Below are 16,672 nucleotides of genomic sequence, written 5' to 3'. Positions count from 1 at the left end.
TCATAGGTCAAAAACCACTATGCTTAAAATAAAAAATAATAATAAATAAATAAAAACACTATGCCAAAGACCTTCCCATGTGCCAGGCTCCCCCATCCTGCCTGTTCCAACTTCAGACTTACAACTTCTACTTCCATTTTTATATGTTGTAAGCCCTTGCCCCCATCAAATCCAATCTCTCAGGAGACATAAATAAAATACAACCAAAGTGGAATGGGAAAGAGAGAACATTACTGACAACAGTCATTCACATAACTTATTCTCATTGGGCTGAAGGCAAGTAGGGAATATGAATCCTAAAGTTTGGGGATAGGAAACAAAGAAAAATTATTTCCTCATTCTCCCTGACTATACCTTTCAAGTCTTCTTCCTGGTTTATTACGTTATTTGGACAAACACACTTGACCACACCTCCTGACATTACTCAATACTTGCTTGAGTGAAAAAGACTGAGGCAAACTGAAGGAGCAGCTCTCATTACCCTCTGTCCATCACCCAGTAAACAGCCAGCCATGTCCTCACCATTCCTGTACACTGCTGGAGAGATGAGACCATCACACCAGCTGCGCCTACTGGGGTTGCTATTGTTTTCTCTTATTCCAAGTCAACTATGCCAGATCTGTGGTGAGTATGGTTTGACCTAAAATCGCTCTAGCATGATAGTCTGAAGACTATTGACAGGGAGCTTTGTGTAGAGTTACCTGAGAAAAGACCCTATTCCAATTCTGTATGCTGTTGGACTCCATGAGTAATGTGAAGGGTGGCAGGAGATGGTGAGGAAAGTTCCACAATGTACGTTGTTTTAAGAGGGATCATAGATTCAACATTAACTTGCCTAACCCTTCTTCCTATGCTAAGATCCTTTCTACCACAACAGGCCTGCCCAGTAGCTGTCTATTCCTGTTCATTTTCAGTGATAGAAAATTCATGACCCAGAAATTATTCAAGATCGTGGAAAGGTGTCTTTTGATTCTGAGATGCAATCTATTTTTCTGAAGTTCAGCCTATGGGTTTTAGGTTAACTCCTTGTTTAACTACAAAGAAAAAAATAATGTTAATAATCTCTTTCAAATAACGAAGACTGTTCTCTTGTCATTATTGAGTTCAGATATTCCAAGCTACACATCTTCTTCTTTTCAACTCTTCCCCACAGGACGTGGGCAGAAACCCATCATCTCTCCTCTGCATGTAGGCTCCAGAGAGTATGTGATTCTATTTCAAAAATACTAAGAGAAAGAAAAACTGGGTTCAGGTATACTCTGACCCCTTAATAGCCAAATGATCCAATGTTTCTGAATTTTTTTAGCTTCGTCTATAAATGGAGGATAATCAGGGAAAGGTGTTGAAGCAGGTGATTTCTTAAAGTCCGGTATAGCTCACAGGTGCATGATTTCTCTATTATAAGTCTTTACCCTGGAATTGAGCTTCAAACCAGTCCAAAGATGGTGCCACAATGTGGTGTCAGCTGCGGCTACATCTTCCTGGTCTCTACAGCCCACAAGAAGCAATCCATTGCACGGCAGAAACACTAAAGTTCCAAATCTGCCAGCTCTAATTGTTCTTCCTGGCCTGTCATTTCTTCTGTTGTATCCTAAGAACAGGGGGTCTCCATGGAGGCTTTGGAGTTTCATTCATTGTACAAAATAATTAACTTTGTTTTTAGTGGTTAAGGAAGCTGATTTGAGCTGTTGACCAGGAACTAAAAAGTCTATTTCAGGACCAGAAAATCCGCTAAACTGGATGCTTCCACGAAATCTCAGAGGTGACTCACAATTGTCCAGTTGTGCCTGTAACAAACCATGACCCTTCTACAATCACTCCATTCAGATCTTCCCGACTCTCTCTTTTAAAGTGAAGAAAGGTGGGCAAGGAAAATAACATTTCCTTGACTCTCTAAGTATAGTGATCCTTAGAAACTCGAGTTGAGCTAGAGGTAATAATATGTACAGTATTTTATAGTTTACTTAGTGGGGTTTTTTTTGTCCAATATCCATGGAGTAGGTGTTAATATCCACCATTTCAACTGAAGTCAAGAAAGTTACATAACTTGGGACTGCCCTGGCGGCGCAGTGGTTAAGAATCCTCCTGCCAATGCAGGGGGCACAGGTTCGAGCCCTGGTCTGGGAAGACCCCACATGCCGCGGAGCAACTAAGCCCGTGCGCCACAACTACTGAAGCCCGCGCGCCTAGAGCCCGTGCTCCACAACAAGAGAAGCCACCGCAGTGAGAAGCCCGTGCACCGCAACAAAGAGTAGCCCCCGCTCGCCGCAACTAGAGAAAGTCCGCGTGCAGAAACGAAGACCCAATGCAACCAAAAATAAATAAATTTAAAAAAAAACAAAAGAAAGTTACGTAACTTACCCCCAGTTATAAGTTAAGGAGCAAAGAATCCAGCCAAGGTCTGCCTGAACTCAGCGTTCATATTCTTCTCACGATTCCACAAACCCATGAGATAATCTGGAGATGGGTAGGATTTTCTTAAGATTATGGTCAAAGAATATTTAGAAATGTTTTCAGTGATAGTTAACTCTTCTTATTCTCCAGTTCCTGGGGGGTCCGGATTCTCCTTTTATTTCCACAATGTAATGGGACTCCCTCCATCCTTGCCCCTGGGATTTGGACACGTCTTAGGCTAAAAACAGAAGGTTTTCCAAAGGGTCCATAATGCTGAATAACGATCTTGATGCCTGGCCAGTTGGGCAATCAGACAATGCAGCTTTGGACTCAATCACCAATGACACGTAGAATTTTTGCCTTCTTTCTCTTCTCTCTTCTTCCCTTCAGCATTAACCCAAGTGAATTAGAAGAAGATGGAGAAGGAAACAACTGACTCCAGAAAGTAGATTGGGCTAGGCTCCAATTACCAAGGTCTCTTTAAGGATACCTTCTCTAGGCCTCAAATTAGGTAACGGTACTAGATCTACCAGGCAGGACTTATATTCTGCCAGGACACAATGGTAAGGCTGAATAGTTGTTAAAATAGTTAACACTTCCATGCTGGTTGGCAAAAAAAGTAATACCTGGCAGAGCGGGGCTCCAGACCCACCTTTGTATTGTTACAGCAACACTGCCAGCGACTACTGGAAGGGTCTATGCCTGTGCCATATCTGTTACTAAATCTTTTAATATCATCCCTGTTCCTAGCCCTAATATTTCATGAGTGTGTGTTTCTTATTTCCTCCCTCCCTTGCCACAGAGGTAAGCAGAGAAAACTGCTCCTATCTAAATCCTCTAGTAAACACAATGGTAAATGCAAACTATACCAAAGGAATCCAAAGTGCCAACATCCTGTTGACCTTCAGACTTGTTCAGATTCAGAACCAAAGGCTAGAACAACAGCTGACTCAACAAATTCAAGAAGATATAAAAAAAAGAGGTGAGTGCCTATATTCCCCAGAAGAGTTAGGAAAAGACTTACCTATCTATAAAGATGATCTCCAGTGAGTTCTAAAAACTGTGTGTCCAAAACATCCCTGATACATCAATCTTAGCTGTAGAAAACTTGAGGTGAACAGGGGTAGATATAAAATGTAGTACACATGAAACTTATTTAATGTTATAAACCAATGTTACCTAAATTTAAAAAAAATCTAACACAAGTATGTAGTGGGTTTTTTTTTGATAAAGTTCACATGAAATTCAAAAAAAATTTGAGATGACACAAAGGTACCTCAAAACATCAATCCCCTGCCACTTACTCTAGAGCTAGGCCTTCCTTCTTTGAGCCCTGAAAATCATATTCCTTCAAGAAGTTACAAGGAAAAGCAAAAGAAATTATAGATTCTCATCCATTAAGACTGTTATATGATATAGTTGAGTTCATGACCAGAGAGGGTGTGGACCACAACCAAGAAAGCTGACAGTAGAGAGGCAACCACAGAGCAACAGAGATGTGGACTGGGTTTGAGACCAGATTCCACTTTGAGCCTTTCTTTTCAATATCGAGCTTTAGCTTTCTAATGAGCATAAGGGGGAAATACACCACCCCCACCTACCTAACAGTATTATTGTGAGAATTAGGAGCAGCCTGAGAGTTTGGACACTCTCTAAGGCAGAACATACAAGTCAATTATTCCTATCCAGGAAAGACGGCACCCACAAGGAGAGAAAATCCCAAGGCTTTATTATTTATCTGTTTTTATTCTTTGTTCATTTTTATAAGGATTACACGATTCCAAAAAGAACCCATAATTTCATGGGAAAGATTAAGATCTCGCTTGCATTTATACAGTACTGCTAGAAAAGGCTCTGTTTTGGGGATAAAGAAGAGAACAATAAAATATTAGTAAAGAGTAGAACAGGAGAAAGGAGTGACAGCAATATAAGTCTCCAGGAAGACAGGAGGCCAAAAAAATTATAAGCATGTACCTTGTTTAACTTGAATACTTTTCTTTTCAGAGCCAGAGATAACCTCAGGAGAGCTTGCCTTGGCTATCCTGGCTTTGGGAGCGTGTAAAAACTCTAGTGAAGTGTTTATACGTGATGCTCATCTGGTTAGCAAACTAGGAGAGAAATTCAAAGCAGAAATTGAGAATATGGGTGAGAATCAAATGTTCAGAGACCCTGGACATCCTTGTCTTTTCCTCTACTGATTCAGAACTGTATGAAGTTTCCCCCTATTTTTTCCATCTCCTCTTCACTTCATTCATCCCACTATACCTTTGAAGATCACTTTCCCTTCTTCCTTCTTTCAACACGCATCTTGAGTTTTCTTTTCCAATCTGTTCAACTGAGCGTTGACCTTACGTAGGATGATGGATGCACACACCAACACACAGACATACAGGTCACAGTTCTCTAGTCCTCCAGAAGCTTGGCGTTTAGACAGATTACACCAGAAACGGCTGAGCAATACGAGACACCGTGTCATAAGTATCAAAGCATATACATATGATTCTACAATATTACAAGGGCTAAAGATGGCAAAAAGTACTTTATCACTGGGAAAAATAGGTTGACCATCACAGCTGCTAGTGAGGTACATTTGTGCATTCTAGTCCTAACTATGTAACCACCTGAACATCAGGATAGTATTTTTTTTAAATTTTTATTGGAGTATAGTTGATTTACAATGTTGTGTTAGTTTCAGGTGTACAGCAAAGTGAATCAGTTATACATATACATATATCCACTCTTTTTCAGATTTTTTTCCCACATAGGTCATTACAGAGTATTGCCCTGTGCTATACAGTAGGTTCTTATTAGTTATCTATTTTATATATAGTGGTGTGTATATGTCAATCCCAATCTCCCAATTTATCCCTCCCCCCCTTATTCCTTGGTAGCCATAAGTTTGTTTTCCACATCTGTGACTCTACTTCTGTTTTGTAAATAAGTTCATTTGTACCCTTTTTTTAGATTCCACATATAAGCGATATCATATGACATTTGTCTTTCTCTGTCTGACTTACTTCACTCAGTATGACAATCTCTAGGTCCATCCATGTTGCTGCAAATGGCATTATTTTGTTCTTTTTATGGCTGAGTAATATTCCATTATATATATGTACCACATCTTTTCCCATTCCTCCATTGATGGGCATGTAGGCTGCTTCCCTGTCCTGGCTATTGTAAATAGTGCTGCAGTGAACATTGGGGTGCATGTGTCTTTTCAAATTATGTTTTTTTCTGGATATATGCCTAGAAGTGGGATTGCCGGGAGTATTTTTTATACCTTTAGTGCTGAACCTCCTCGGTTATAAAATGAAACGAGTTGAGTTGAATTTGGTGGCCCTTAAGAACCTTTAAATTTCTCAACTTTGCCGATTCTATGAGCAATATCTCCCCTCTGTTATTCACCTCTCTTTAAATGTAAAGAAATGGAGATAAAGTAAGTAGAAATAAGTTAAAAATGTACTATTCCGGTACCACTTCCGTGAATAAGGTATTTCTTTTCTCTCTGCCAGAAACACACAGTGACAATCCGCTGACTAACTATTACCAGCTCAGCCTGGCCCTCCTGGCCTTGTGTCTGTCCAATGGGAACCACTCAATCACCAACGTTATTCCTTACTTCACTCCTGAAAATAAAAACTATTATTTTGGTGGCCAGTTCTCAGTAGGTGAGTCATTTAAACCCAATTCCCTTGGTTTCAAGGACATAGGCACCAATAGGCCTTGCTCTTTGAATTTTTCTACCAGTAAGTACTTGAATTTTTTCTATCCTCTTTACCCTAGTCTCCTCAGAAGAGAATTTTTGTTTAGAAGAATGGATATTGAATAGTATTTAAGCCTCTTTATAGATGTGCAGTATAGTAGAAAGACGTGGTTCCTACTCACACTTTTGAGTAACCAACAGATGTTAACTCTTGAGTTTAATTTTCCCATCTTTAAAATGAGGATAGATCATGAGACTCTTCAGATAAGACATCTTGGGAAGTATAAATATTAGAGAAAGGGAATGCAGTGGAATTCATTTATCTCAACCCTGCACCTTTCTCTCATCTATTGGGACCATTTGGATGTGTGGGATTACTTGAATAATAGAACCTCTCCAGTGGTCAGGCCCAATATTTTGATCAATAAAGTGCGTATCCACCATGGAGAAGGACCAGAAATTTCCCACTGGATCCGCTTACACATCCAAAAAGAAGTCCCCTTAAGACAAGTAGTGTTGTTGCCCTAGGGGCCCAGATCCACAAGCTCATTTTTCTCCACGAAGTTCAAAGAAAACCACTATTCAGTGTCTCAGGATAGTAAGGAGAAAGTGAGCTTCTTATACTCCTTCTTCTATGAGAGAGGGAAGGCACCGTGCCTAAAGAACATAGAGGAAACCAAGTAACGAGCCAGGAAAAAAAGACCTTATCCTCCATCCTTCCAATCTCTTGCCTCCTCCTCCCCATTAAGAAGGTTTACTGAATAAACTGCTCTCAAGCGCTATTTCTTAATCAGTCTAATGGAAACCTTGGAACTTTACAAAGACATATTTGTTTGGAGTATTATCCTGGGTTTTCTCAATTTCTTTGCCAATATGGCTAAAAGATAAAAAAAGATGAGAACAACCAGTATGTAAAAGCAGACCATTCATGTGTTTGCACCTACAAATCCATATGTGTTTCTATGACCAAGATGTGAGTTTCTGAGTACAGGGTACATGGCTATTCAACATAAGGAAAGAATCTTGCAATATTTGAGAGGCTAGTGCCAGAGGGATGACTGCTGTACCTTGAAATTCTTCTCTCCCATCATTAACGAGCATGACCAACCATCCCAGTTTGCCCAGATTTGTCCTGTTGTTAGTACTGAAAGTCCCACATACCAGGAAACTACTCAGTCCAGGGTGAACCAGGATGGTTAGTCACCCTATCACCGGTGTTTTGCTTCCTGACAGATACTGGAGCAATGGCTGTTCTTGCTCTAACCTGTGTGAAGAGGAGAATAGAAAAGGAGGAGATTGAAGCAGATATAAAGGATTTAAACAAAACCAATGTTTATATAACATCCCTGGTAAATAAGATTCTGTCTGCAAAAAATGATGGTCTCTTTGGAAACATATTTAGCACAGGAGAATCTATGCAGGTAAGTCAGAGCGTAAACCAGGAGACAGGGAAGGGATTCACAGAGAAAAGCAACGTCTTCATCCTCCCTTACTGGCCTCCTAAAGACTTATTATCCATTCTGTTTCCTATACTGACTTTGACCTTACTCATGTGATTCCCCTCCCCTGCCTGAAATGTATTCTCCTCTCCTTTACCTTTCCATATCCGATGCTTCTATGAAGCTCTTCCTGACTCCATTTAAGAAATTCTACAGCCTGTTACAATCTATCTTGTTGTTTTATCACATGCAGTTTCACACTTTACCATATACCATTGTTTGGCGTTTCACCTTACCTCCCAAATTAGCTTACTGGTATGGAAATAATAAGTGGTAGTGGCAGCTGGTAATTATTGACATTAAGTCATTAATGCACAACCACCCGGTGAAGAAAGAATTATTATCTCTATTTCCTAGGAAGTAATAATAATGAGTGTGAATCATGGAGTACCGGTAACTTGCCTAACAGTACAAAGCCAAAGAGCGATGCAGATCGCGATAGGACTGAAATAACTGGTTTCAAAACTCATACTCAATGCCAACACTATCCTGTATATGTTCCTTGAAGACTGAGAATTTATTCCTGCATTTACTCACTGATCTCCTCAACTCTAAGGGGTTATACAAGAGGAGATGAAGAAAGGTTTATAGAAAAAAAAAAAGATTTCACCGAGTCTTTGGTATGAATTCGGGTCTGCTAGGCTGACTCAGGGTGAGAGGACTTTCAAAGGGAGAGAAGCAACAAGGACAAAGGTACAAAAGGACGTTCCATATTTTAGGAGATCAAGATGTTCAGCACAAGGTGCTCGGGAAAAATTACAAGACAAGGCTGATGATGTAAGCAAGGGTCCAATCACAGAGGTGTTCATACTGTTGTTACTGTTCACACTTGATAAGTTGGAAATTAATATAAAACCGTGGTTTCCCATTCTGGCTGCACATCTGAATCACCTGGAGGAGCTTTTATAAAATACTAATGTTTACACCCCACACCAACCAGTTAATACAGAAATTTAGGGGTGGAGCATGGGCTTTGGTCTTGTTTAAAAACCCTACAGGTGGTATTCATTCACAGCAGGACCAAGAGCTGCTTACCTACCAGACAGTTTATAAGAGAAGATAAAATATGATGAGTTTTTTTTTTTTAATATCCCACAAATGCTGGTTGACTACTTGGTTATCTTTAAGAGACTTCAAGAAAAAATGAAAAGGAGAACTGTCCTTCCTTGAGAAACCACAGAGCAACATCTTCAAGTTTAGTCCATTTTAGTCCTTGTCTCACTCACTCTAATACCCTCTTAATTTTTCCTACCCTGTAATTCTGCCCCTTCAGTCCAGTTTATATCTGCTGCCTGGATAGTTTCTGTTCAAGAACCTGTTAAGACTTCCCACTGTCGAGCAAATGATGGCAGACACCGCACCGTGAAATTCAAGAGTCTACCAATCTGGTCCCAACCTCCTTCTCCGGGCTGTCCTTCCACAATTGCCCTGAGTGTTCCCTCTACACCAGTTCTCCTAAGCCAGGAGGAATCCTCTGGGGATTTTACTAAAACGCATATACTCTCATCATGGCCAGGCCAGGCTCTGGCCATTCCTACTTTATCCCCTTTGGTCAGGTTGTTGCCTCCTCATGTCACCTACTGAAATGCCATCATACCACCAAGCCTATTCAAGTACTGCCTTCTCCACCAAGCCTTTCCTCAGTCTCACTAAATGTTTAGGAGCTCTTCCTCTTTGGAACGGCCATGCCGCTAGATGCTTCTATTAGGGCATTCATCTTAGGGACTCTTTTACAAGAATCTGTTCACACTGTTTATGGATTGCCTCCTATATGACAAGTACTGTTTCAGCATCAGTGGTACAAGAGTAAATACGGTAGAGAAAGTCTGTTCTCATTGACGCTATGAGAGTTCGTGTGATTTAACAATTTCCACCTCCCCACCCAAACTAGCTTATAAGCTTCTTGATGGCGGGAAAGGTATTTTAGTGGTCTAAGGTGGTTCCTATGTAGTCAATGTCCAATAAAGATTTACTAAATTAGTTAGATGCAGGCTTTCCCGTTATGTGAAGTTTCTCTCATTTATTCTCATTCTCTCTCTCTCTCTCTCTCTCACGTTAGGCTCTGTTTGTCTCATCAAACTATTACAAAAATAAACGGAATTGCCAAGAAACTCTGCACACAGTACTTCACAACATCTTTCAGGGAGCATTCCGTCTGCCAATTGCTGCAGCCCAGATCTTACCTGCCCTGATGGGAAAGACCTACTTGGATGTCAACAAAAATTGTTCTTGTGCCTGCAGTCCAGGTATAGCACTAATGAGCAAACTGTTTTGCCTTTCAGCATAACACCCAAAGTGTATGGGACTTAGGTTTCCTCAGGGACCAAAAGTGACCAGTTAAACCTCTGAAGCATAACAGTTCCCAGATAGAACTCAGTCCTCCATATGTGATCATAACCACCGGAGGATTTGTCCTTAACAGAGTAGTAGATGCTGTTCTTGGTTCAAACACTGAGGAACAAGGTAGACTTTATTAAAGGACGTCTATCTCCAAAGGGATGTTTTCTGACTGCTGGATACAGAGATTTTCTGAGCATCATTCCCATCCTAAAAAGTATGGTGTCTCTGACTTTTCATTATGCTCGATGAGTGGTCCCTCAGAGACATAAGACATTAATGTGGAAAGAATATGGCAGTATTATAAGAAAATTGCAGCATGAATCATTAATCAAACAACTGATTTTGCAACAAGGTACAAAGAAAGAAGACTTTTCCTTCTATCTATCTTGTTCATTTCTGGTTCAGGCGCATGTAGGTTTAGGGATCTTAGACAAAATGTTTAACTTCTAAGCTTCAGTTTTCTACTATAAGAAATGCAAATGATAATAGTATGTAACATAGGTATTTGCAAGGACTGAAGGAGGAAATCCCTGTAAAATTATTAGTACAGTGCCTGGCACATAATGTTTTCAATAAATGTTAAGAAATAAAAAGGCCAGGGATTGGGAAAAAATAGGGGAAGGGCACTAAGAGATACAAACTTCCTGTTGTAAAATAAATAATTCATGGGAATATAAAGTACAGCATAGAGAATATGGTCAATAATATTGTAATAACTTTGTATGGTGACAGATGGCTACTAGACTTTCCATGGTGATCAGTTCGTAATGAATATACATGTCGAATCATTGTTTTACACCTGAAACTAACATAATATTGTATGTCAACTATACTTCAATAAAAAAATTAAAAGGCAAAAAAAAAAGGGGGTGGGAAGCATTGCTGTATGCTGTACCAAAGCAAAAAAACAAAACAAAACAGGAGCCTCTGTGGGAAATGGGAGATGGGGTAATTGGATTGCTGAGACAGCTGGAAGTTGGCGCAGGCACGAGCCTGCACAAGCCGGTGAGTGTGTGGTTTTAATTTGTGCTTTAGTCATATGAGAGATCTGCCCCTCGATTGCTGACCCTCGCTCCTTGTACAAACCTTCCTCTGCATAAAGGGAAAGAATCGTTGCATAGGGCTTGGATAGGTGTGCAGACTCTAACCTCATTTTTATTATTCCTTATAATAATTCTTCTCTGCCTTTCTGTCTCTGCCAGATAAATTCAACATCTCCACTGATAAGCCTGTACCTGTGACACCTACTATCTCACCCTCGAATATTTCAGTCAACTACTCTGTGCAAATCAATAAAATTTTCAATTCCACCAAAGTCACCGTGAGAAAGGGTTCTGTCTTCCTTGATGTGATGATGGCAGCTCAGAAACAAAATAAGGCTGCATTTTGGTATGTCTGTACATAACTTAAGGTTAAGGAATTTAATGTGATTATTACTCAGCAAGAATACATCTTCACCTGAATACAATGTACATTTAAAACACCTCCCAGTGAGTACTTTTGCTGTTCACCAACATCGCACAGCCGGGGTTAAAAAAAGGGATGTGAAATTTTTCCTCCTCTAGCATGTAGCAAGTATTAAATTATTGCTCACTGAATAGATAAGTAAGAACCAGGGATCCCTATTCTGTCAGTTAAACTCCTTCAATAAATAGAACCTCTTAAGTCAGACATTTTGTGTCTGGAACAGTGGTTCTTAACTATTTTTGAATCACTGACCCCTTTGAAAGTCAGATGAGTGGGATTCTCATCCCAGAAAAAGGAATATACACACAAAATGTGTCATTTTTAAAAAAATTTTATTTTATATTGGAGTATAGTTGATTAACAATGATGTGTTAGTTACAGGTGTACAGCAAAGTGATTCAGTTATACCCATAAAAGTGTCCATTCTTTTAAATTGTTTTCCCATTTAGGTTATTATAGAATATTGAGCTGAGTTCCCTGTGCTATACAGTAGGTCTCTGTTGGTTATCTATTTTAAATATAGTAGTGTGTACATGTCAATCCCAAACTCCCAATCTATCCCCCACCCCCGCTACCCTTTACCCTTTACCCCTGGTAACCGTAAGTTAATTCTCTAAGTCTGTGAGTACAAAACTTGTCATTTATGGTTTTTTTACATGTGCGGTTTTTTTAATTAATTAATTTTTTTTTTTTTTGGCTGCGTTGGGTCTTCATTGCTGCATGCAGTCTTTCTCTAGTTCCGTCAGGTGGGGGTTTCTCTTCGTTGCAGTGTGCTGGCTTCTCATTGCAGTGGCTTCTCTTGTTGCGGAGCATGGGCTCTAGGTGCGCGGGCTTCAGCAGTTGTGGCAGGTAGGCTCAGCAGTTGTGGCTCGTGGGCTCTAGAGCACAGGCTCGTTAGTTGTGACACACCGGCTTAGTTGCTCCGCGGCATGTGGGATCTTCCCGGACCAGGGCTTGAACCTGTGTCCCCTGCACTGGCAGGCAGATTCTTAACCACTGCACCAGCAGGGAAGTCCCCAAAACTTATTATTTAAATCAGAGGTTTTACAAATGCCTCCCCCACCTTTCAGGAGGTTCATGGACTCCTAGATTAAGGTTCCCTGACCTAGAGAGTTCAAATATTAAAATTAAGATATTGACTCTGCCTCTGAAAAATATGGCTTATTTGGCTCCTTAAACCTAACTGACAATAGCTTACTGTGTTTAATAACATGCTGTAAGATGCGACAGAGAAAATCGTATATATATGAAAATATATGTCTATGTGTATATATATAACCCCATAAAGCCTGCTTTCAAGTGTTCCCAGGAAGGTAGAGAAATGTGAGTAAAGAATGTGAAAAAGACATTGACTATGTCACTTTTTAATAAACAGGTATGAATTACTAAATTACCCTTTCCTGTTCCTCTTTCCTCAGTGTCTCTAGGACAACCAATTAACACTTTCTTGTACTGATTTGGTGTCTTCATCGGTTACTGTCTTGGGTAGAAGATTCGAAATTGTTGATGGCAAAGTATCTACTATGGCAGGGAGGAGGGGCAGAGACCAGGGGAATCACTTCTCTAATTTTGCATGGATTGTAGAGGGCCTGCATCAGAATGACCTGGAATGTTTATAAAATGTGCAGATTCCTGGTCCCAGCCCAGACAGACAGAATCAAGGTGTCTGGGGATAGGGCCAGGAGATCTGCGTATTCTGAAGCATCTTCAAGTGATTCGTAGTAGTTAAAGTTTGAGAAACGCCCATGGAGAGTTGCCTTCGACCATTCTAAGTTCCTGTAACCCATTCACTGTCCCCCACAGTTTCGAAATGGAGGACAGCCCATGGGGGCCCTACATCACCTCTGTTCAGAACATAAGCGCCAACAATAATGACAGAACCTACTGGCAACTTCTCAGCAATGGCCAACCGCTGAGCCAAGGTAAGGGAGAGTACGACAAACAACGCTACAGAGTGAGATGCCCAAAGCATTCAGGTGTGAGGGGGTAAGGTTTGGCGGGGAACATGCCAAGGAGCTGGGAGAGCCATATCCATTATCTGATGATTTGGTGGTCAAATCATTTGACCCACTTCTCCTTCTTCTTCCTTTTCAGGAGCTGGGAGTTATGTTGTCAAAAATGGAGAATATTTGGAGGTTCGTTGGAGCACATACTAATAAACCCAAACCATCCTCAGCTGGGTCTAACCCATTTGTAGTGAGATTCCATGTGGAAATTGATCTTACACCTCCCTTTTCACTTATCTCGACCCCAATAGCATAGTCAATAACCTCTAATTCTCACTTCGCATGTTCAATAAAAGATCAACAACTATACAAAAAGAGCATGTTCTAATAATTTCATAGCAAAAGGGAATTACTATTAGAGAGAAGACTACCTCAGGAGGAAACAAAGTGAAAGAGATTAGACCCACTTGTCTAATAAACTGAGTTCTACTCAAGGTTTCCCTGCTAACTATCTGGGTGACCTTGGGCAACTGGGGAAAATGGAGATAAAGTTCTAGGTTTAATGGTGCAGCAGCAACCAATGAGATCAAGGAGAAAGTTCATACATAGGGAGACTGAGCTTTCTGAGACCCAGATGCAAGGGAGGAACTGAGTGGACATATTGGCCTCATACAGGCAGTGGGTAGAGAGAAAAATATTGCCCTGGAGAAAGGGAGAAATGCGAGGCTTACACATAAAAGTCAGTCCACAACGTCTGAGGAACACTTTCATCCCCTCCTCCAGCTGCCTCCCCTGGGTCCCACTTGTTCTCCCACATTTATTTTCCTTTCATTTCACCATAAAAATCACCCTTATAGTCATATCATCAAAATACACATGTAAAAAAAAATGACTCCAATGTTTATTTCAGCAGAATTCACTTTAAAGAAAAAGTTGAATCGTGTCTTAGCATGAGCTGGGTTACACCTCTTACTGAGTACCTGAGCTATGTGTGCACATTCAGTCCGGAACCAGAAGTGCCTTTAAGAAGCCGGAGGACAAAAGGTGCTTCAGATAAAGCATAAAGTAATCCATTTAAAATCACCTCCAAAAGAAAGAGCCCTTTAGGTAGAATTAGTTAACTTATTTCAAAAATGTCTTTCTCATTGCTCCTTGTGTTTTCATGATACTCTTCTCTTCTCCCCCTCCACCAGTAACCTTGATTCCTACACACAGTAACCCTCTTCCTACACACTGCTTTCTGGCACCGATCTTCAACTCTCAGGTTCAGCTCTGCCCTGGCCTTCATTAACCGGGTGTGACAGATGCCTTCACAACTACACAGCAAGGGATTCCATCCTCTTGGGTCTGTGTCACATCTCGAAAGCTAAATTAGAGACAGGGGGGTCTCCACGGTGCTGTGAGCATGCAGTCCCAGCTGTCAGATCTATTTGTAGACTATACAATCTATGTGAAATTGAAGGATAATGGTTTAGGTCACAAATATGCAAACTATTAGGACTGGCATTGCTGTCCATCACAGTGTGACCATACAGTTTATCATCCAACCATAACTCTGTTAAGAGTGAAAGTGAACATTATTAATAAATATACTCAGAAAAAAAAAACAGATTAAAAACTGCGACTATCCTGGGAAAACCAGAACATATGGTCAATGTTGTCCATAAAGGAAGCTCAAGCAAAAAATATAAACACAGGGGCTTCCCTGGTGGCGCAGTGGTTGAGAGTCTGCCTGCTGATGCAGGGGACATGGGTTCGTGCCACGGTCCGGGAGGATCCCACATGCCATGGAACGGCTGGGTCCGTGAGCCATGGCCACTGAGCCTGCGCGTCCAGAGCCTGTGCTCCGCAACGGGAGAGGCCACAACAGTGAGAGGCCCACGTATTGCAAAAAAAAAAAAAATATATATATATATATATATATACACAAATATGTCAAAATAACAGGAAATATTGCCCCTGAAATAACCAATGAAACTGAATCTCAATGTAACAAAGTTGGAATGGGTCTCTCCAACATCCCTAACTCTCTCTCAATGATTCTAGCTCATTTTCTGTAATATTCAGTCAATACCAGTAAAGCACCCAATTTATGTTAGACCTATTTTCCCAAATGTGGTACAAGAAATTAAACTCATTGGTATACCAACATGGAGTCAAGTAACATGCCATCACAACACTAAAATCATTTTCTTTTCAATTCTCATTTAATTCTGATTGGATTAAATATCAAACCTCACTTTATGCCACTATGTTTTCCAACACTCCCCTCTAGCACTGCTAACCTCCGTTTCTGATGGAGAAAGATGAGTTTCTCCCAGCCCATGGTCTTTAAGTAGAAGGTAGTAACACTGTAGTCTGATAGGAATGCCTTCAATCTCTGAAACAGATATGAAGGTCAATGGAATAACGTTTCTTTAGCATTCCACTAACATTGGCCAGTGAAACCTAGCTCTGGCCACACTTGCATTCTGAGAAGATCCTATGGCTTGAGATTATGTCAGAACCTAGACTGAGTCTGAGGGGAGAAACTTACAGCTGCAAAGAAGTAATCAACACAAATAAACCTTTCAGATGTCCAGAGAGAATCTCAGTGCTTTGATACCAGAAAATGAGGCACAGGAAAAAACAAACAAGGAAATAAATCAATAAGTCCAGTCAAGAGTTAACCAAAGACTATCAAAACATACGCTTTAAGAAACTATAGAGGAGATTGGTTCAAGATGGCGGAGTAGAAGGACGTGCTCTCACTCCCTCTTTCAAGAACACCGGAATCACAACTAACTGCTGAACAATCATCGACAGGAAGACACTGGAACTCACCAAAAAAGATACCCCACATCCAAAGACAAAGGAGAAGCTGCAGTGAGACGGTACAGGGGGCGCAATCACAATAAAATCAAATCCCACAACTGCTGGGTGGGTGACGCACAAACTGGAGAACACTTATACCACAGAAGTCCACCCACTGGAGTGAAGGTTCTGAGCCCCACGTCAGGCTACCGAACCTGGGGGTCCGGCAACGGGAGGAGGAAGTCCTAGAGAATCAGACTTTGAAGGCTAGTGGGATTTGACTGCAGGACTTTGACAGGACTGGGGGTAACAGAGACTCCACTCTTGGAGGGCACACACAAAGTAGTGTGTGCATCGGGACCCGGGGAAGGAGCAGTGACCCCATAGGAGACTGAACCAGACCTACCTGCTAGTGTTGGAGGGTCTTCTGCAGAGGCGGGGGGTGGCTGTGCCTCACCGTGGGGACAAGGACACTGGCAGCAGAAGTTCTGGGAAGTACTCCTTGGCGTGAGCCCTCCCAGAGTCCGCCA

General features: G+C 41.0%; 1 protein-coding gene across 1 annotated transcript; it reads left to right on the top strand.

Moving 5' to 3' along the window:
- The first annotated feature begins 512 nt into the window (after window positions 1-512).
- On the top strand, window positions 513-13,647 carry TCN1 (transcobalamin 1). Its single transcript, XM_029209582.1, has 9 exons — window positions 513-624; window positions 3,197-3,376; window positions 4,399-4,539; window positions 5,907-6,062; window positions 7,331-7,518; window positions 9,656-9,842; window positions 11,139-11,325; window positions 13,207-13,325; window positions 13,498-13,647. Exons 1-9 carry the CDS (start codon window positions 513-515, stop codon window positions 13,557-13,559), a joined length of 1,332 nt encoding a protein of 443 aa, XP_029065415.1. The 3' UTR covers window positions 13,560-13,647.
- Window positions 13,648-16,672: the final 3,025 nt, after the last annotated feature.

Source organism: Monodon monoceros, unplaced genomic scaffold, assembly GCF_005190385.1.
Source record: "Monodon monoceros isolate NGI ecotype Baffin Bay Population unplaced genomic scaffold, NGI_Narwhal_1 Super_Scaffold_7, whole genome shotgun sequence".
Taxonomy (NCBI): domain Eukaryota; kingdom Metazoa; phylum Chordata; class Mammalia; order Artiodactyla; family Monodontidae; genus Monodon; species Monodon monoceros.
Note: the sequence above shows the minus strand (reverse complement) of the source record. Positions and strands in the feature narration are given on the sequence as shown.